General features: G+C 42.9%; 1 protein-coding gene across 4 annotated transcripts; it reads left to right on the forward strand.

The window, feature by feature from the left end:
- The first annotated feature begins 1,698 nt into the window (after window positions 1-1,698).
- On the forward strand, window positions 1,699-20,159 carry MECR (mitochondrial trans-2-enoyl-CoA reductase). 4 transcript variants are annotated; one of them, XR_014010097.1, is made up of 11 exons: window positions 1,699-1,871; window positions 10,424-10,521; window positions 11,663-11,794; window positions 12,544-12,687; window positions 13,712-13,814; window positions 15,628-15,730; window positions 16,289-16,362; window positions 17,725-17,785; window positions 18,034-18,106; window positions 18,921-19,387; window positions 19,465-20,159. XR_014010097.1 is itself a non-coding variant. In XM_081202012.1 (10 exons), exons 1-10 carry the CDS (start codon window positions 1,717-1,719, stop codon window positions 19,082-19,084), a joined length of 1,107 nt encoding a protein of 368 aa, XP_081058138.1. In that variant the 5' UTR covers window positions 1,699-1,716; the 3' UTR covers window positions 19,085-20,159. The 4 variants fall into 4 exon arrangements, 1 of the variants encoding a protein (XP_081058138.1); XR_014010098.1 differs by lacking the exon at window positions 1,699-1,871 and adding an exon at window positions 1,916-2,170; XR_014010099.1 differs by lacking the exon at window positions 1,699-1,871 and adding an exon at window positions 4,247-4,402.
- Window positions 20,160-20,462: the final 303 nt, after the last annotated feature.

The raw sequence follows: 20,462 nt of genomic DNA on the forward strand, positions 1-20,462 counted from the left end.
GAGAGGGAGTGAATTTTCCATGCTTACAATCTCGATCCTGTACTGTTTACTCAAAAATAAGTCTCACTCCCATCAAGAGGACTTGCTCCCAAGTAAGCATGCATAGGATTGTAACCATAAAGTGGGAAACATGACATTTTGAGGCTGCTTGTTATCATTTTTTATGTGTCTCGCGCCATAGGGACTTTTCTAGGTTAAAGAGGGAATTGGAATCAAAACCATAAACTGCTGGCCAGGTGTAGAGCCCAGGAGACCCCAGAGGACAGCCCCTACCATTTCCTCCCAAAGGGGTGCGAACAGACCAGCAGCACTTCCTATTTGCCAAGATGCAGCTATAGCGGTGGCAGATCTGGCCTCAAAGGAGCACATCATAGCCATTGACAGCAGCAGGAGGGGATGCATTCCATGGCAGACAGATCCACACACCCCAGCCCCATGGATCCTGCCACCTGAGGCAGTCTTCTCACCATGCCTCATGGGTGGGCCAGCCCAGACTACAATGGTACCTTGGTTCTCGAACTTAATCTGTTCCAGAAGTCCGTTTGACTCCCGAAACCATTCAAAAACCAAGGTGTGGCTTCCAATTGGCTGCAGGAGCTTCCTGCACTCAAGTGGAAGCCGCATCGGACCTTTCGCTTCCGAGAAACGTTCAAAAACCGGAACACTTACTTCTGGGGTTTTGGCATTCGGGATCCTATTTGTTTGTCAACTAAGCCATTCAAGAACCAAGGTAAGGAGGTAAAGGTAAAGGACCCCTGGACGGTTAAGTCCAGTCAAAGGTGACTATGGGGTTGTGGCACTCATCTCACTTTCTGGCCGAGGGAGCAGGCGTTTGTCCACAGCTTTCCAGGTCACGTGGCCAGCATGACTAAACTGCTTCTGGAGCAACGGAACACCGTGCCAGAAACCAGAGTGCATGAAAACGCTGTTTACATTCCCACCACAGCGGTACCTGTTTATCTACTTGCACTGACGTGCTTTCGAACTGCTAGGTAGGCAGGAGCTGGGGCAGAGCAACTGGAGCTCACCCCGTTGTGCAGATTCGAACCGCCAACCTTCTGGTCAGCAAGCCCAAGGGGCTCAGGGGCAAGCCCAAGAGGCCCAAATGGCTGTATACAGTAAGCCTGAAACTTACAAATGGGTTATGTTTCCGGGATCGCACCTGAAGCCAAAATCGCATATAGTCAAAACACATTGGGTTCAATGATGGGCAGGATTAAGCCAAATTATTTTTGTCCCAGTCGCCCACCACCTTTCAATTTTTCTTGCTTTCTTTTGGCAAGCACATAAAGCTGAATCCAAGTACGTTAAATGCGCTTAAGTCGCAGGCTTGCTGCATATGATTTTAACTGGGAGGGTGTGCATATCTTCTATTCAGTTATTGCATTTAATATCCCACCTCTTTCTCCAAGGAGCTCGAGGTCGTACAAGCATTCTTTATCCACCCCCACCCCCCAAAACCTCATTCAATCGCAGGTCAGGCTGAAGGAGGCAGCAACTCCCACTCCACAATTTCCCCACCCTTGAAATAAAAAACCACGCGGGCACCAGCGCCTCTGCAAGTCACGGGTCACTCCGCCCAGAGAAAGGAAAGCCCCTCCCACTCCGCGTGAGTGGCGTGAAAGGGAGGCGCGGCGATGACGCGCGTTGATACAGCCCGGCGAGAAACGCTAGAGCTGTCGTCATCGCCGCGCGCCACCCGCGGAAACGGTTGCTATGGGTTTAACGGCTGTGGCGGCGCGAGGGAGCCGCGCTCGGCCCTTACGGCCTCTGTTGAGCGCCGGTCTCCGCACTCTGTCGGCGTCGGCTGCCCGGGCGCGGCCTCGCGGGCTGATCTACGAGCAGCATGGGGAGCCGGCTCAGGTCCTAAAGTAAGGGAGGGAAATGTTTGGGCTGGGCCGGGTGTCCGCTTTGCCATGGAGACAGCAGGTGCGGTGGGGAGAAGCCACGTCCACACAGCCCAACGGCGCTATAGACGTCTGCTTGGAAGTGAAAAGGCCCCGCTGTGTTCCGTAGGGTTAGTGGGGGGCTGCGTTATATAGCTCAGGGCGTCCTGGGTTTGCAGCCTCAGAATGGGCAAGAATTAAGCTGGTGGAGCGGGAAACCACTACCGTACCAGTGCATCGCCCGGGCTGGGGGAGGCTGTACCTGTTGAATTTCTGCCTTTCACGTAGGTATGGCATGGCATGATGTCAAGAAGCACCAGGGCGAGGGGAGGCTGGAGAAAGAGAATACAGTGGTGCCTCGGGTTACAGACGCTTCAGGTTACAGATGCTTCAGGTTACAGACTCCGCTAACCCAGAAATAGTATCTCGGGTTAAGAACTTTGCTTCAGGATGAGAACAGAAATCGTGCTCTGGCGGCACAGCAGGAGGAGGCCCCATTAGCTAAAGTGGTGCTTCAGGTTAAGAACAGTTTCAGGTTAAGAACGGACCTCCAGAACGAATTAAGTTCTTAACCCGAGGTACCACTGTATTTAAGTCGTAGGGGAAGAGAGAGATTACATGCTTCGGCTGTTCTCCTACCTAGTGTGTTAAGTTTATTTAAAGCTAGAGCTTCTCCTGAGTGTAGGTGCACAGTATTTCATCACCTGTAAACATTACATCATTGAAGATGGCATAAAAATAAAATGCAATTTCAGAACTTAAGCTTTTGTTATGGTTTTGTGTGTGCATTGGAACTGGCCTCTGTGTACTTAGGAATTTTCCTTTCCTCCTTGCACTCCCCGCTGCCCTGCTCTTTTATTTGACCTTCTCTAAGATGTAATGGCCAAGGATATGGGACCTGGTAATTGGTGAGCTAGCCTTGGTTTCTCCTTCTTTTGGGTAAGTGTCTGCCTTTGTGGCCGTGTTAAACTTGCAAAGCTTGATCAATATTTCAAAGGACTTCCAAGAGGCCTTGAAGCTCCTGCAGTGTCACAACTGTTGCCTAATATTCACATTGGCTCTATTTCCTGAAGAGCAACAGAAGTAAAACAATTCAGAGGTATCCCCAAATACTTTCGTTCTCATGATGAGGATGTGTGTGGAAGTTTCTTTCCACGCTTTGCAGTTGCAGATTTGCCCATCACAGATTGCTGTTTCTGAATTGGTAAGCTAAAGACCCCAACTGACAGATATTGCAGAGTAGTTCTCAGCTGCTGGGCATCAGCTCTCAGTGATAGTATGTGCAAAACATTTAAATAGTGAAATAATTGAAACAACCTTATGTAGCTTATGGTAAGATTTTACATTCTGGTCCTAGAACCTCATTCTTTAGCATCTTTTACTAGATTGTTGCAAACATTTTTCCATTCTTGTTGAAGGGACTTGAATATACCGGTAGTAGCTTTGGAGATCACATCCTTTTGGAAACTGGACACAACACTCCTGTGCTGGATATGGGGATGTGTTTGCCATACCATATATGGCCAAAATACCCAGCTGTTACAGTCTCAGTGACTATTTAAAGTTCAGGTTTTATTCTGGGGGTTTTGGGGGGTGGGAGTTGGCCTATATAAATGATTAGTCAACTACTGAAATCTTCCAAGTACGCAAGCAGGTAATGTTTGTGTTAAGTAGGTCTGACATTAAGTCTGCCTTGTGTCAGATATAATACTCAATGGAGTGACATTTCTTCCTTCTTACTTTGAAGGAAGGCAGGGATAATCAAGCCTACAAGTATAACTTTTTAGGTGGGATTAAAAAGTCAAGGTCCAGCTAACTGTAGGATTTTAAATCCTTTTAGCAAAATCATAGTAAGATGAATACTAGAGTGGCTGGGGAAACTCAGCCAGATGTGCGGGGTATAAATAATAAATTATTATTATTATATTATTATTACTACATCTGATTTTGAGTGAGAGCTCTCTTGTTGTTCAAAATGCATGTTTTTGCTTCTAAAATAGTAGGTTAGACTTTGTGGCAGAGAGACAGCTTGCTCCAAACACACAAAATCGTAGATATAAAGAGGAACTTCTGATTCTGCTCTAATGATAGCTCATTTCTAATTTGAGCCTGAGTTTTGAATTTCAGATTTTCTTACAAGATTATAGTATAGTATAGAAATTCTAGATCCAGTTGTAAAAAAATTAACTGCTAAATTTCTTTAGTTATCTGGAAATATGGATTTTAACTTCTGCTGTTTAAGCTGTAATGGCTTCAGGTTCCAAAATGTAGCATAAATAGCTTTTTGAATCAGATCATACATTTTTGTTTTGAATATTTGTGGTTTTTATTACAACTAAAGTATGTTTTTAAATATTTAGACGTCACAAGGCTGAATTGGCTGCACAGCTGAGTTCAACATGGATAATTTGATCACACAAGAAGCAGGCTTGACGTTGATGGGTCTTTAAGCCTACTTCAAGCCTACCTTGTACAGGGATCAACGGTGCAATCTAGTCCCCACAGAGAGTCATCAGGTGATTGACAAGTGAATGACCCCACCAACATGTCAAATTTGGCCCACAAGGGGCAGGGGAAGATTGAGTGAAGGGTATCAGAACTATGACTTATGTCATATTGGGCTACTGGACAGTTGAAGTCAATAGAAATAAACTTTAAGAGGTACACTTTCTTAGCATGCAAGCATTCTAGATGCCTAGCAGAAAGGTATCTTACCTCCCGCATGCTAGTCCAAGAGGAGGAAACATGGCTGATAAGGCAATCAGAGGGGCCTAGGGTGCAACTTGGGTTGTCATCATGGGCAACCTGCAGGAAGAGATTATTAGTGGTCTGACTGGGGATGAAGAAGGCTATAAATCTATTTGGGACAATAGGTGAGGAAAAATGGTGTCAGCAGAGGCTATGAGAGAAGCAGTGGAGGCTGGAGAAAGTTGTTGGGGGGTCTTGCAATGTTGATATAAAAACTTTGGAATGTGCTGCTAAGGATACTTATCCCTGTTTAGTTATGGTAAATTGATTCTGCACTCTCTTCCCCTGATTCCCGTGTTACTTCTTGAAAGTGCCACAGTGATATTTAATTTCTGTCCTGAAAGGAAATCAAATATGACAATTGGCCATAAAATTCCCTGCCCAGCATCTTGTAGATTAAGCAATGGATTTCTTACACAATTTACTTGATCAGTTGAAGCGAGTGGCTATTATTCAGCTGAATGGCGTAATAAATTTGAGCAAATTTGGATGATTAGGTTCCTGCCATACTTTGCTGGCAATGTAGTAATTAATGGTCTGTCCGCATTTCCATTAGAACATCAATTTTTCAAGGGAGCTATAAATTTGAAAAAAAGAAATCTGGTCTGTTCAGAAATGTTGAGATCAAGGGCTCAGACTAAACTGTCTTCTCTACTGGATTTTACTGTTCCTGGTTTTTCCGCACCAGCTACACTAGCTGCACATCTGGCATCTTATAAGATAAATATATTATTAACCACATGCCTTTAGTCACTAAAAAAATAGTGGCCTGAGAAGTCCCTTCTTGGTCCATGAAAGAACCATGTGTGCCTCTCAAAGTGCTATCTTGTGGTTTACAGAGGACTATGCTATGATAGCATCACAAAATGTTCTTTCTTTTCCTTTTAAAAGCAGGGATGGCAAGCTTGTGGGATGTATTCAGTGCGTGCCCCCCCCCGCCCCATTTGCCTACTTTTTTAAATTACTTTTTTTAAGATGCAGACTGCTCACGTAAGTTCCCAACTGTACTGTTGTGGTGCAGAAAGGGTTCTTATACTACCACCACCCCCGCTCCAAATTTGTCCTGACAGGGATGTTACTGTGTGTCTTCTCTGTGTGCAGAGATACAGTGAATACTGGGTACTGTATTTTTCGCTCTATAACACGCACCCGACCATAACACGCACGTAGTTTTTAGAGGAGGAAAATCTGTAGGCATGCCACCCGTAGGCATTCCCTCCATAACACGCACAGACATTTCCCCTTACTTTTTAGGAGGAAAAAAGTGAGTGTTGTGGTGCAAAAAAATATGGTAATATGTAAACCCTTCCTTCCTCGGTTACGTTCTAGCGTGCAGAGAAGTGGAAGCTAAAATAGGAGTCTGCAAGTGAAGGAGTAAGCTTTCTTTTCCGTTAATCCTGGCTTTCTATGACCAGATGAACAACAGATGGCAAGACAGTTGAGGGGATGTACCCTGCTGACACGCTGAAAGCTGGCCTTCCAGAAGAATCTTCCTGTTCCATAAGATCGTATTCTGAGGTTTTAGGTGCCCTAACTTTCAGAAGTTAAAAGAGTGGTGTCCAGGGGTAGGGCCTCTACTGTGTTAGCACTCTTAGTGTTGAATACATGCCCCCAGATAGCTATTTGGCACCTGTCCTTTATATTTAAGACCCCCGTCAAACTGTGTTTCATGTTCTATTTAGGGCATTCAGTGGGTGATTCCTGCCCCTCTTATTTTTATTTAATGCAGCTTCCATTTTTTTTACTGGATTTTTGCTGTTTGCTGGTTCTATAGAGTATTCGACTAGATAACCCTCAGGGTCCCTTCCGACTCTGATTTGGATTCTATGATAGGATGCATCAAGAGGTGACAAGCAAGGAGGGTCCATCAGTTATTTTGGTGCTCCAGGAGATGATGCTATCTCTCCTTTCCTGGAAGGAAAAAGTCTTAGAGCTACGCTCCCCCATAGTCCCCCTCCACCAAACCACTGTGTGATAGAGTAAGCAAAGACTTTACCCTCAATGGTGTGTCTGTGTACCCTACCCATGTGCCAAATGTAGAGTGCTGCTGCAAAGAAACCACTCCTATAAATCACTTTTATAAATCTTACCACTAATATAAATCCCAGATCTTCCTCTCCCCACCCCGTTTGAGGGCAGATAGGAAGTTGCTGTGTCTCAGTCCCTATGCAAACCTGGGGAGCTAAAAATTAGAAAATCCTAAAGGAATTTTTGCTTTATCTCTGACATAGAATGAACAAGTCTCCAGGTGAAGGTGAGCTATTGCAGTGTCTCTGAGCAATTACTACGCTAACAAAACATTGCTGTGGTGCTCACCCACTTTTAAAAAAGGGGGTGGGGCAAGGCCACCCCAAGTGTGTGACAACAGTTGAGAGGAAAGTTTGTGCATGAATCTGCAACAAAGGGAAAATGAAGTGGGCTCTTTGTGGGAGGAAGGCGATTAAATATCATGCAGGTAAAATACACTATGAATTTTACTACAGCACAAAGCTGCAGAGGCAAACAGAATGTAACCGCTTGAGTCATGTGGATGATGGATTACTCTGTTTCAGTTAAGTCCAAACACATGAGCAATAATTCCAAACAGAGCTAAGCTATAAAGCCTCCCTAACTGCAGCACAGATGCTACTTGCGACTTGAACAAGGGCCTTGGTATTTGTACTTAAGAGTCTATACACAAATTCCCCATGACATTAATGGCTGCAAATGAGCAATTGTGTTTGTGATCGGTTGTTTTAGAACACTAGGATCAGAAGCCTCTGAAAAGAGTTGTCATGCTTTCAGAGGAAACGGCTGGAACAGGTCTATTAAAACAGCCAAACCTATTTTAATTCCAACAGCTCCAGCTGTATGTGGCTTGTATCTTTGTGGGAAAAGCTTAAACAATGTTATCAGTGCTAAATCCATCAGTGACGGATAACATTGTGGCAAACATTTTACTCTGTGTCTAAGATGTACCAAACGCTGCTGTGAAAGGAAATTATTTTACAACCTAAAAATGCATTTTTCAGAATCTGATCCCTATGATCTTATGTGGCAACATTAACTAAATGTATATACTATTTGTTAAGATTAAGGGCTCATAGTTTGGAGCGTGCCCTGTCCCCACGCCATATATGGGACCGTCTACATTGACCATCATTGATATATTCACACCCAGTGGTTTATTTTATTGTAACTTCAGAACTTCTGACCTCCCCACAGTTTATTTTTATTAAGAATAATTTCCTGCCTTTTGCACTGATAGCAACCTTACAGTGGTAACAATAAAATGCCTTTCTAAACAACTGAACAGCAAAATAAAAACAGCCAGGACAACGTTCTGCTGTAGGCTATATTGATTTACTCTGCAGTAGCCTGTCCTGCACTGGCTTCAAAGCAATGTGTGTTAGTAAACCGACCATAACATTTTTAAAAATGTAAGTCTGTTTATTAGAATGAACACTTGGTGCCTGACATGTTAACTCAAAAGCATGTCTAGGATTGTAGCCTTTGGTAAAAATGGGATGCATTGTCTCACTGCATTCATCCCAACATACATTTCATAGTTGTAATCTTATGCATGCTTTCTTTTAACTGTCTTATTTCTCTGCAAAAGGCAAAAAGTGTTTTACCAGGGGCAGGCACCAGTAAATAGGGGCTACTCCTGTTTTAAAAAAAATAAAAAAATGAAGTGATTATGAGAGTTCAAGCTTGGAAACCGTGCCCAGAAATACCCACCAGGGAGCACAAACGACTTGGGGTGAATGAAAAGGGTTTTTTTTTCATCCTCTATTTACACAGAGGTTCAACACATATTTTCAGAGACCCTCCTCTGCATGATCAAATAATGCTAATGTCTAAAGTGCTAAAAAAAATTGAACATTTGTGTCTTCTGCTGTCTATTTCAAAAGTTACATTTCCAATATGTTTAACAGATTGCTGTACCTCAGATGCAGAGGGGGGAACCTGCAGTTCTCCAGATGTTGTTGCGCTACAGCTTCCATCATCTTATGACCATTGGCCATGTTGGCTGGGGATGATAGGAGTTGGGAGTCCAACAGCATCTGGAGAGCTACAGGTTCATCACCCTGTTCTAGCTGTTGAGATTCAACCTGCTTTCTAAATTGCCTTTTCAATCATTTGTGTGTGTGTTTTTATCATGTATTTTATAGCTTTGTAGGTGAATGATCTTGGTGTGATGTGGCTGCCTTTTCAAATTGTATTAGTCTGGTTTGTGATTTGTAATGTGGTGGTGTCATTTTTGCTGTGTTTTGCTATTGTGCGATGTTCTTACTGTGAGCTGCTTTGAAAGCCCTAGGGCAGGAAAGCAGGGTTAAAAAATCTAAATATAGACAAACATTTTGCTGATGGGTTTTTATAACACTTCAAAGCCTTTAGGGAAGTCCCTTATTAGCTGAAACTAATTTTCATTATTGTGTTGTCGAATCTAACCTTTAATTACTGAGATGCTTTGGTCTCTTTTGAGGGCAAAAGAACTGAACTTTTCCACTCTGCTCTCTGGGGTAGCAACAGAATTGCTGACAGATCACATGATGGACCAATTCATTGGGATGTAATGTTTGCCTGTTTGTGTGTCATTCTTCAATTCAGGAATCTAGTGTGTTGGGCAGGTGCTTCAGTGGAGATGCAGCAAATTAATTTGGCTGTCTACCGTGTCCAAGCAGCTGGAAGTCAAGGTTTCTTTTGCAAAGGGTATAAGGTGGTCAAAGCTAGTGCAGGGATCCCACTAATGCCAGGTAGCACATTTTAGGTCTTCCATGTGCATTCTTTAGAAGGATGTTTGTTGCTTCCCCACCATAGCAATTTAGTGCTTGAGACACTGCTTCTAACAAGTCAGCTGGAATTACAACATTGACTTCATATAGCACTTGACATAACACTATTTCCCCCCATTAAAAATCTGTCAAATCCTAGACTTATGGGTGAGAGCTTAAATATGGGTTTACTCAGAAGTAAGTCCCATTCATTAAAGATGCTGCTTCTCCCTGCCACTGTCTGCTTAAAATATGCTCCTGATTATTCCTTGGCAACTGGTGCCTTTTAAACTTGGTGCCAAATGCAAGCCCTGCTGGGGTTGATTCCGCTCAGTAGCTGTGAATTGGAGCTCCCAAGTGACATCAATCTCTGCCAGAAGTGGAGCTTGAAGACAGCATCAATCAGCTGATCTGCATTGACTTCAAGCTCTGCTTGGATTGGCTGGTATCTTCCTTTGCAAGACAACTTGAGCTCAAAGAAAAATGGATTGCCTGACATCATGGTGATGCTACCAGACTGATGAGTGGGTGGGTAGCTGTTTCCACCTGTCAAAATGGCCCTCAAAGGGTGGGTGAGCTTGTGATTTAGCCTGCCAGCCAGATCCTGTTTCCCATCCCAGAATTAACACAGTATCCTAAATAGTGCTTTGCTAGTGTTATAGGGTGGTGCTGCAAATGCTTTTTAAACAGAAACAACTGGCATAAGATAAAATAGGAGAATACAGAAAATACTAGAATGCAACAGGTTGGGGAAATCACTCAGTTTTCAGAGAATCTCAATGAATGAATGATACCCATTGGTCACATATAAAACTGGTTAGGAACCCACAAAGGGTCCACAACTGCTCTTGCAGAAGGATGATAACAGAAGGTTTGAATGGTACTTAAACAAGTTCTCTTTTGGATGAGAGGTTGAACCTGATGGATGAATACTTTAAAGACAGATTAAAATCCATCAAAATGCTTAAGAATCACATGAGTGAGAAAGAGCCTTAAGCATAATATTGCATTTTTGTCTGCCTTTCCTTCCAGCCTAAAGGAGATAGATCTGGCAGAGCTGGGGGATTCTGGAGTCAATGTGAAAATGATTGCAGCCCCTATCAATCCATCTGACATCAATATGATTCAAGGTAACCTTGGCTTGCATGCAGACAGTTTCATTCTTGCTCCCCATATCATTTCTTCATATAATGCTGTCAGATGGTAATAAGGCAAAATAGATTGTCTGAATTTAATGATATACCCTGTGGGATATACCACAGGGGTTACATGGCCAACTTTCCTTCTGCACGTGTGCACACACACACACAATTTGAGTCAGGTTTAATTCCTTTCCATCTCTGAAAACAATTTTTTCTAAGGGCCATGTCTGTCACTGTGTGCCATGCAAGTTATTAATGTTGTCTAAATACTTGGAACGGTTTGGCCACCAAATACATATAGGCAGCAAAGCTCCATGAAGTGCATAAATATTCATATGTGCTTTTCAGTAGTGATGCTATCCACTGAAGAGCGAAAGCAAGAAGTAGCAGGAAGAGATGTTCTCCTTACCCCTCAACTTTGCAGATTCTCTCCCAACATGCTCCCTCCCAGATTGGCTCTGACTGGTTTAGGCAGTAGCATATTCTAGAAGGCAGCAATTGCCATTCAGCTGTTTCAGCTTCCGCTCCCTGTTCAGCAGCAACAAATTAAAATGATTGTGTAGGAATTGGCCCTTGTGCCTCTGGCATGGGGTGAAGGTCCCCTATGTGTTGTGTTTAGGAGTACATGGAGGATATGAAGGTGCCAGAACATCCAAAGCAGGTGTGCGAAACCTGTAAACTCCACGCCCTCCAAACCCTCCAAACATTGGACTACAACTTCCATCATTCCTGACCACTGGCAATGCTGAATGGGACTGATGGAAGTTAAAGAAACCAATGACAGCTGGGAGGCAGCTGGAACCCCATCCCTGAACTAGGGACCTGGGAGAAGGATGCAACTTCATTCACAGAGACAGAGAGTGAGTGTTCCAACTGCTGCTGTGACAGATTTACCACTTTTCGTTTACTTAAGTTGTAAATTGTCTTTTAGTTTATGTTCATTGTTAACCACCTTGGAAACTATTTTGATTGAAAGATGGGTGTTTCAGTCATAACTAACAAATGGTCATATGCCTGTCACATGCTGGCATCTTGTTTCTGAATATGAAGAAAAAATGAAGCAACTCTGAATATTGGCTTATTCCCAATAACTGCTTGGATGTTTTATGGTATAGTTGTCACCTTGCAGGGACGTATGCTACTCTGCCTGACTTGCCTGCGGTTGGTGGGAATGAAGGAGTTGGACAAGTGATTGAAGCTGGGAGTCGTGTGACTTCTCTGAAGCCAGGTGATTTGGTTATCCCAGCTGATGCAGGACTTGGTGAGCTTGAATAACTTTTTTTAAACAATTAACTAAGGAAAAATTGGCTCTGCGACTAGATAAGAGAAAGGAAACATACTCATCAAGGGCCATAACCCGTCTGATAGTCTGATTCCCCAGTTTAAAGAAAGATGCCCTCTTTTGCTGTACATCTACAAAGACATGCACTTGAAAATCTCTGATGAAGATACAGTAGCGCCCACCTGCTTTCATCAATCAACTTACAATTTATGCCTAAGTGGGCAGAGTTTGCAGCATTTGGTGGATAGCCAAAAATTAATTATGTGACCTTCAGCAATAGTGCTTGTATTTTCTCCTCATGGGACAAAGAGAAACTTCTGAAGTCAGGGATTAATAAAATAGGGGAGGGGGGTGTTTTAAAAGTTGTGCACTGCAATGGTCATTGCCTGCTTCATAGATACCCATAGTATGTTTACCTCTTAAACAACAACAGAAAATCAGGAAGTCTAATCAGTTCTCTTATCATACCAACTTAGGCCTGAAAAGAGAACAGCCCTGATGTTCTTCCAAGAAAATATTTGTGACCCAGCAACAGGCAAAAACTCAATTTATTTTCTTCTTTGCTCTTAGGCATGTCAGTAAACATTTTGAAACCACTAGCTTGCAGGAATTGAGCTATTCATAATTTTTGACCTATTTCTTGAACTGGAAGCTTCTAACTTAAGCTGCTTGTTTCTAGCTGCACTCTTTGCCCAAACTGGACTTTTTTCTTTAATCCCTCAAATCAGGAACATGGCGAACAGAGGCAATATTTGGTGAGGAGACCCTGCTGAAAATTCCTCCTGATATCCCATTAACGTGCGCTGCCACTTTAAGTGTCAACCCCTGCACAGCTTATCGGATGTTGTCGGACTTTGAGGTCTTGAAGCCAGGTGTGTACTGACAATGTGTTTTGTAGTATTTATACATCATGAGCAACTTTACCAACTGGACATCATGCCCTGCTTTGGGGCTACACAGAGGCATCTGGTTGACCATTGGAGAAACCACTGGCCCTTTGTTATAATGCAGCTGATCTGTACTTGAGTTATAAGATGCATCACTAGACTCTCTAGCAAGGATGCAGGGAGGAATAGAGGTGAGGGATGAGCAAAAGAACTCTAACTTGCTTTGCTCATCTTAATTACCTTTTAGTCTGGACAGCATAATCATGTCGACAGGTATTCTCAATTATTGCTCCTTCATCATGAATTTCATCCCCTGGGAGAATTTCCAAAGTTCAAGTCTGAGCCTGTTTGAGAAGCAGCATAAGATGAATTTTTGTTCTGTTTTTCCCAAGTGACTTTATGTGGCCAGAAACAGGGAGGGGGAAGAGTGAAACTCGGGCAGTGGAATAATTGCAACTGAGGCTGTATGGTTCTTGTTGTGCTTTCATTCCTAGGCCACCTCTGCCTTGCCACTCAGATTTTTGTCTTCATTCATATATCATTATCATCCCTTCTTCCTCCACCATCAAACACTCTGTCTTCTCTGTTTTGTTTTGTTTTGTTTTGTTTTGTTTTGTTTTGTTTCATTTATTATCAACCAGTAGTGATTTAGCACAGACATTGGTACCAGAATCTATAGCTGTTGATGGAAATAACAAGATTTTAGCAGTGGTCAACCATTTTATCATTTCTATAGCTAAGTCTTCAAATTAGGACTGAAAGGGGTGATGGGTTCCTACTAAGAACAACATGGATTGTGGCTTCTCAGAATCTGTTGCATTTATGTCCTGCTTGTGGGCTTCCCATAGACCACTGTGAGCAGAATGATGGACTAGAGAAACATTTGGTCTGACCCAGTAGGGTTGCTCTTGTGTTTTATATTCTGTAACAGACAAGAATGAAAATTAGCAAACTCCACCAAAGGAAATTAAAGGGAATCTTAAACAGAGATGCATCTGTTTGTCTGCAGGAGATTCAGTCATCCAAAATGCAGCCAATAGTGGAGTGGGGCAGGCCGTCATCCAGATCGCAGCAGCCAAGGGGTTCAAAACAATAAATGTGGTCAGAGATAGGTGAGTGTACAGTGAAACTGCTCATCCTGAATATCTTTTCTATTTTGCTTTGGCCCAAACAGCTCCCCTAGTTGCTGCTTGACTTGGCTTGGCAGGAGAGGATTTTCTCTTGGTAGCAATTCCCAAAGTTAGAGTTAAGCAGGTAAATGCATTACAGTACTGCAACATGATCATAATGTAGGTTTTTTTAAAGTGTAGCATAACTTTCAGCAGGTACAGACAAAACCAGGTGCAAATTAAGAGTTCCACAATTTCTTAAAGAAAAGAAAACTTTTAAAACTGCCACAGAGACTGTTTTGGAGGGGGTGTTAACGGGAGTGGTGTCGTGTTTAGTATGTTGGACTAGGACCTAGCAGGCCAGGGTTCAAATCCCCACTCAGCCATGAAGCTAACTAAGTGACCTTGGGCCAGTCAGGATGGCTCAGTTGGTTAAAGCGTGGTGCTGATAAAGCCAAGGCTGCAGGTTCAATCCCCATTAAAGGGGGTTGGACTATATGATCCTCAGGGTCCCTTCCAACTCTATGATTCTATGACTGTTTCTCAGCCTAATCTGTGTCACAGAGTGGTTGTGTTGATGAAGTGGAGAGGGAGAGGACTATATATGCCACCTCATCCCGTTGGAGAAAAAGGTGGGATTAAATGTAACATAATAATAATTTTAAAAATAGAAGAGGGGAATCATAACCTTTCCCATCTGTGCTTCCCCTCACCCCCTTCATTGAAATCTTTATCCTCAACCACTACTCAGAAATTGCTGTTATCTTCTCTGGGGGCAAAAGACAGTCACAGTTCAAGTATGTTATCTTTGTCCTTCAATGTGGTTAATGCAGCACGAGGAGAGGGCCAAATATATGCCCTACCCCAAGAATGTAAGAACAGCCTTGCTGGATCAGGGCAGTCAGGCCCATCTAATCTAAGGGAAGTGTTCTCTTCTCACAATAGCTAGTCAGATGTCTATGGAAAGCCACAAACAGGACATGAGCACAATAGCGCATTCCCATTAGTATTCTCCACAACTAGTATTCTGATACTGGAGGTCGTATGTATCCATCATGTTTTATCTTCCATGATTTTGCCTAATCCTTTTGAAAGCTGTTGAAATTAGCTGCCATCAGTACATCTTGTGGTATCAGTTTCCATAGTTTAACTATTTACAATATTTCCTCTTCCCTGTTCTGAATCTCCGACCATTCAACTTCATGGGATGCTCCCAATGAGTTAGATGAGAGAAGAACAACTCCTTAGTCACTAACTGTACACTAGGCATCATTTTATACATCTGCTTCACCTCTTCCCAGATTTCCCACCTCTTCACTGCTTCACATGCAGTGTTACATTAACCTATGGGTGTCTGAGTTTAGTTAATAATAATAATTGCTATTAACTACTATATTATTATTATTTAAAGAAGCGTTTAATTGACTACATTTCTTCCAAACCCTTCCTTGTGTCTAGTCAATGAAAAGTGGGCATGTGGATGTCTGATTAAAAGGGATTTATTTTGGAGAAGAGTAGAGAAATGGAACTGGCATGGCTGATGGCTCCCACACTATGGTTTCTGGATTATAATCTACTTAGGTTTCTGAGCAGTTGGCAAGTGGTTCCCTCAGCAATGTATCCTGAGGAAGTTTCTTCAGTGACTGACTGCAGGAAGAACAGCAGAAGCTCTTCCTTTTCTCCCTAAATGAGGACTTGGGTTCACATGATGGCGAGTACAAGAAGATGTTGTCCCTCACTACTGTGCAGCATGGCATGGTAAACAGCGGGTCTTAACATTAACTGGATTCCTTTTTCATTTGTCCTTCCTTCCCAGACCCAATCTCCAGGAGCTTGTAGACAGACTGAAGTCCCTTGGAGCAGACCATGTCGTCACAGAGGAGATGCTGAGAAAACCGGAAGTAAAAGAGCTGTTTAAGGTATAAGTGAAAACCAGATTTCTGGAGGACAGAGATGGCAAAGGAAAACAGGGCTGCTGCAGTGAATCACTACTGATTGATAATAAATGAAACAAAACAGACAGAGAAGACAGAGTGTTTGGTGGTGGTAGAGTGGAATGAAATATGAACAAAGACAAAAATCTGAGTGGCAAGGCAGAGGTGGCCTAGGACTGACACCACAACAAAAACCATACAGCCTCAGTTGCAATTATTCCCCTTAAAACTGAAGTCAGATTTTCTGCATTCCTTTCTGTTTCCCTTCCTGCCTGCCCAGAAGCTACCTCCTCGTATTATGGGCCAAACCATGAATCTTTTCAAAAATTCAACTCAGTTGCATCCTAGAGATAAAAGATTCCATCTCATAGGAGTCTTGATTATAGTTGTATTGAATGACACAAAATGAGATCTCTTTTTGTCTCTTTGCGAGAATCCCTTCTGAAAGGTTGACATCTTAGAGCTAAAGCAGCAAACACATGCTGTGAGGGGGGAGGCAGTAAAAGAAGGAGCTTATTTTCTGTGCAATCTCTTGTTCTCCAGAAAATCCCTAGGCCCATATTAGCTTTGAATGGCGTTGGAGGGAAAAGTGCCACTGAGTTGCTGCGTCACCTGCAGTAAGTTCAGCTCTTTGTTGGGGGTGCATTTTAAGTGTTTACTAAATGCCTTTGTCTTGCTGTTTTTAACTGCTTGTATATTTCATATTTTAAACATTTTAAATATTTGCATTGTGAACTGCTGTGGGATAAATATTTAAATAAATGTACAGTATTTAAATAGTGTTGCCTGTGGCTGGAATCCTCTAGTTCACAGTGCAGATTTACAAAATCCTCTCTTGGGTGTGTGCACTCATGTTTCTTGAAGAAACAAGATTGTGGGTGAATTGAAAGTCTTTATACCTAATGTAAAAAAAGAGAGTTTTCCCAAGGATATGAGATTCCAGCTCCCAGCAGTCTTAATTGTAGTTATATTGATCACTATCACAGAGGTTCAGCATGGGTAACATTTAAGAGAGAAATTAAGATGTGTTAAATGACATAGAATACCTTGCTTTTGAGCTGGTAACTTTCACATGCCTGTCAGTGCTAAAGGGTCTCTTTTGCTGAATCTTGAGCATGCTTGAGTTTCATGTTCTGAGGGAATAAAGTTCTACATCTATATCTTCCACGAGAGACTCCTATGCCCAGTAGCTGTTTGAACACAGATCATGGAAGGACTGAAACCTACTCTTGAGCAAACTTAGCTGTCATCATGACTGGACACAGGAAGGGGGTTGGTATCCTAATTGGGACCCCACTAGTTTGGGGCTTTATTGATCAAAGCTGGCTTGTGTTCCATAATTTAGTGTAGCCGCTTGAAATTACCTTGAAGGCCTGCCAGGTTCGGCAGACGTACTGCCAGGAGCCACCCTATTATTTAAAGGCAGACAATTGCCCAGGGCCACAAACCTGCGGATGTTCTTTCTGAAAAGGAACAGATCTCTCTTAGTCATAGACTTTAGGCAATAGGCAGGGTGGATTCTGAATGCCACTTGCAGGAAATCACAGGTGAGGAGAGTGCTGCTGTGCTCAGGTTCTGTTTGCAGGCTTCCCATGGGCATCTGGTTGGCCACTGTGAGAAGAGCAGGATGCTGGACTAGGTGAGCCTTTGGCCTGATCCTGCAGGCTGTTCTGAAAGGGCCCCTATGCGCTTTTGTACCCTAACTCAGCCTCCCAATATTTTGCTTGATCTAAATTTAAGACATTTTTCTCAGGAAAAGGAATAGCATTCTGGTATTTGTGCAGTACTGTTTACTGTGAACTATTGGGCTGTGCTGCTTACAAATTAATCCTGGTAATATTAGCCAGATATCCAGGAGATGAGAGAAGCTGGTCAACAAAGTAGACTTGAGTGCCAAAGTAAGAGGATATGCTTGTTGTCTGGAAATGGAAAAGCCCAACCATTTAATCTTCTAATCTCACTGCTAATTCTTCCTATAGGCACAAGGGGACCATGGTTACCTATGGTGGAATGTCAAAGCAGCCTATAACAGCCCCTGTGGTGAGTAGCCATGAGATTTCTGTGGTTTACTTAATTTTTTTCTGCACTTTTCCATTTGTTAAGGGGCAATAGCTTATTCCTGTTGTGTTTCTCCTTGCAACGAGTCATCTCTTTCCTTGGCAGAGTGCCAAATTCTTCGCATCTATGGGGCAAAACCATTCTCATGCCAGGTCATGTTGTCCTCCAAAATGTCCTCCGAAAGAAAATATATTGTAGAGCTTTCATAATCCCTCTGCTTTTTTCTGCAGAGTGCACTGATCTTTAAGGATGTGAAACTTCGTGGCTTTTGGATGACCCAGTGGAAGAGGGACAACGCACAGAGTAAGTTATGGTAATGTGCAATGGTGAAATAGGGTTTGGAAGAAAAGAGCAGGGTGATGTGTGGTCCCGTATATTGATGAGAGAGAACTCTGCCTGAGACCCTGGAGAACCCCTTATCGTCAGAAGCATTAGCTGACTTCGAGCTGGTTTCTGCGCATCTCTGCTATCCGGTTTTAGTGTTGGAATCTCTGATCTGTAGTGAAATGAATGTAAATGTGTAGTTGCATGTTATACCAGTAGTATGCTGTAGATAATTCGCTCTGCCCTCTGAGCCGCTCTGTGGCATCTTAGCCCACCTCACAGGCCACTGCTCTGCACCTGTCTCCAACTGCTGAACATCAAGCTCTAGTTCAAACAATGAAAGAAACCACTCCTGTTCTATCCAGCGCACAAAAGAGGTATCCTGAACTGTGTTAGAACAGAACATAAGAAGAGCCTGCTGGATCAGCCCAATGGCCCATCTAGTGCAGCATCATTTTCTCCCAGTAGCAAAACAGACACCTATGGAACTTGCAAGCAGGATCTGAAGGCAAGGGCCCTCTCCCCTTCTGTGGTCTCCAGCGGCTAGTATTCAGATACATTACGGCCTCCAGCTCAAGTTGGAATTTCAGTATCTGTGCCCTGAACAACATCCATGTGTTGTTTGTGTCACTTTTGACTTCCCTACTTCTAAACAATCAAAATATGCTTATTAGTAGCAGTAGATTTATTAGCATCATTGCCTTTTTCATTCTCAGGCCAGGGCTTGTTCAATGTAAGCTCAGTTGTTTTTGAGAACATTTAATATGTACTCTGCTTTGTTTCCTGTATATAGACAAAGAGAAACTGAGAGGAATGATTGAAGATCTATGTGATCTCATTCGTAAGGGTCAGCTCACAGCTCCAGCCTGCCAAGAAGTCCCACTGATAGACTACCAAGCTGCTTTGGAGTCTTCCATGAAGCCCTATGTATCAGCTAAACAGATCCTTGTTATGTGAAGCCGGTCTGATGGGGAAATTTGTACACAGCCTGTTCAGATGGAGGTCAGGGCTCCCAAGACTAGAGAACTTAACTTTTTCAAAGCTCCATGCCCTGCAGCTTGGCAGAGGAGGAATTGTGGGGGGCAAATGACCCAGACTATCCAGTAATAGTGGTGGTGGGAGATTAAAGCTCTTGTTTCTATATGACTAGGAAACACTGGTTTCATGGCAGAAGGTGGGGTGGAGGATGACTTAGAGAGACTTTCCCTCAGTGTACTCTGATCTAGATTTTCAGTGAAGGAACTGTAAAAAAGCTGCTGTGTGCTCAAATTCAGAGTGCCTACTGCCAGAGCATGTGATCAAGCAGCCTCATGGCACTGCTTTTTGTGACCCTGGAGATAAGTCACTTTCTTCCTCCTATAGCACACTTTTTGCTGGCTTTTCTGCACTTCAGCTCTTCTGCAAATCGATTGCATTTTCTAGGATCAGGTATTACTGCATAATTGGGTATTTGGCCTTCTTTAGATGGAGAACAGCTTTTGAATTATGGATAGCAAAACCTGTCCATTTCCTACAGATCTTTCTTTTGTTTCTTTTCCACTTGTAACACTTCCTGTGTTTGTCCTTGTCTTAAGTAGCAAAGTGCTCCCACCATTCAAAACCAGGCATAAAAGTGATTGTACATTAGTGGCGTAGTTTTATATGGGAAGACAGATCTGGTCAAGACTTCAGGAAAAGTGAGGCTTGCCTACTAGCCCTCTTAATGTCTAGTGCGTTCTAATTCACATTGTTGGTCCATTAGCGATGGGCAACATGAGCTGTATCCAGCCTACCAAGGCTTTTCCCCTGGAGTTACCACTTACTTTCCGAGAGCGTTGATGTGTCAGATGCAGCCTGCAGTCCTCAAGTGTCATCCTCCTAATCTGTATATAACGCATAGAAAGACTAGTTTAAAATTGGTTATTTATATCAAGACTGTTGTAACTGAAATGAAGGCAAATTGTATTTGATTGCAAACCTGTTCTTGCAGAACCGTGTAATGACCGTTGAAATGCCAATGATTTTCGTTTCCAATAAAATTCTCTAGCTCTGATCAGTGATGAGATTTTTGCTGGAGCTTAGTAATAGGCTATGGCACTCTTGAAGCTGTTCAGTCACGTAGTGTTGCTATATCAGCCTCTGGGGTATTTCATGGTATTGCTTTAATAGCTTATATGGTGCTTTCATGCATTAGACTTGGGCAGTGTAGAAGCTTGTATGTTTATACGCATTAGCACACACACACATAAGCATAAAATGAGAACGGCTGTGCTGGGCTTTGATGAAAGTTATCAGTGCATGGACTAATTATGATGAGAAAGTATATCAGGCCCACAGAGATTGGAGATAAAACAAT

This window comes from Podarcis bocagei (genome assembly GCF_964188305.1).
Source record: "Podarcis bocagei genome assembly, chromosome: 7".
NCBI classification, from domain to species: domain Eukaryota; kingdom Metazoa; phylum Chordata; class Lepidosauria; order Squamata; family Lacertidae; genus Podarcis; species Podarcis bocagei.

Excerpts from the sequence above, each read along its gene's own strand:
- MECR (XM_081202012.1), top strand. The coding sequence starts at position 1,717 with ATGGGTTTAACGGCTGTGGCGGCGCGAGGGAGCCGCGCTCGGCCCTTA. Across the intron at positions 12,688-13,711 it reads CTTTGAGGTCTTGAAGCCAG|GAGATTCAGTCATCCAAAAT; the intron begins GTGTGTACTGAC and ends GTTTGTCTGCAG. Across the intron at positions 15,731-16,288 it reads AAGTAAAAGAGCTGTTTAAG|AAAATCCCTAGGCCCATATT; the intron begins GTATAAGTGAAA and ends CTTGTTCTCCAG.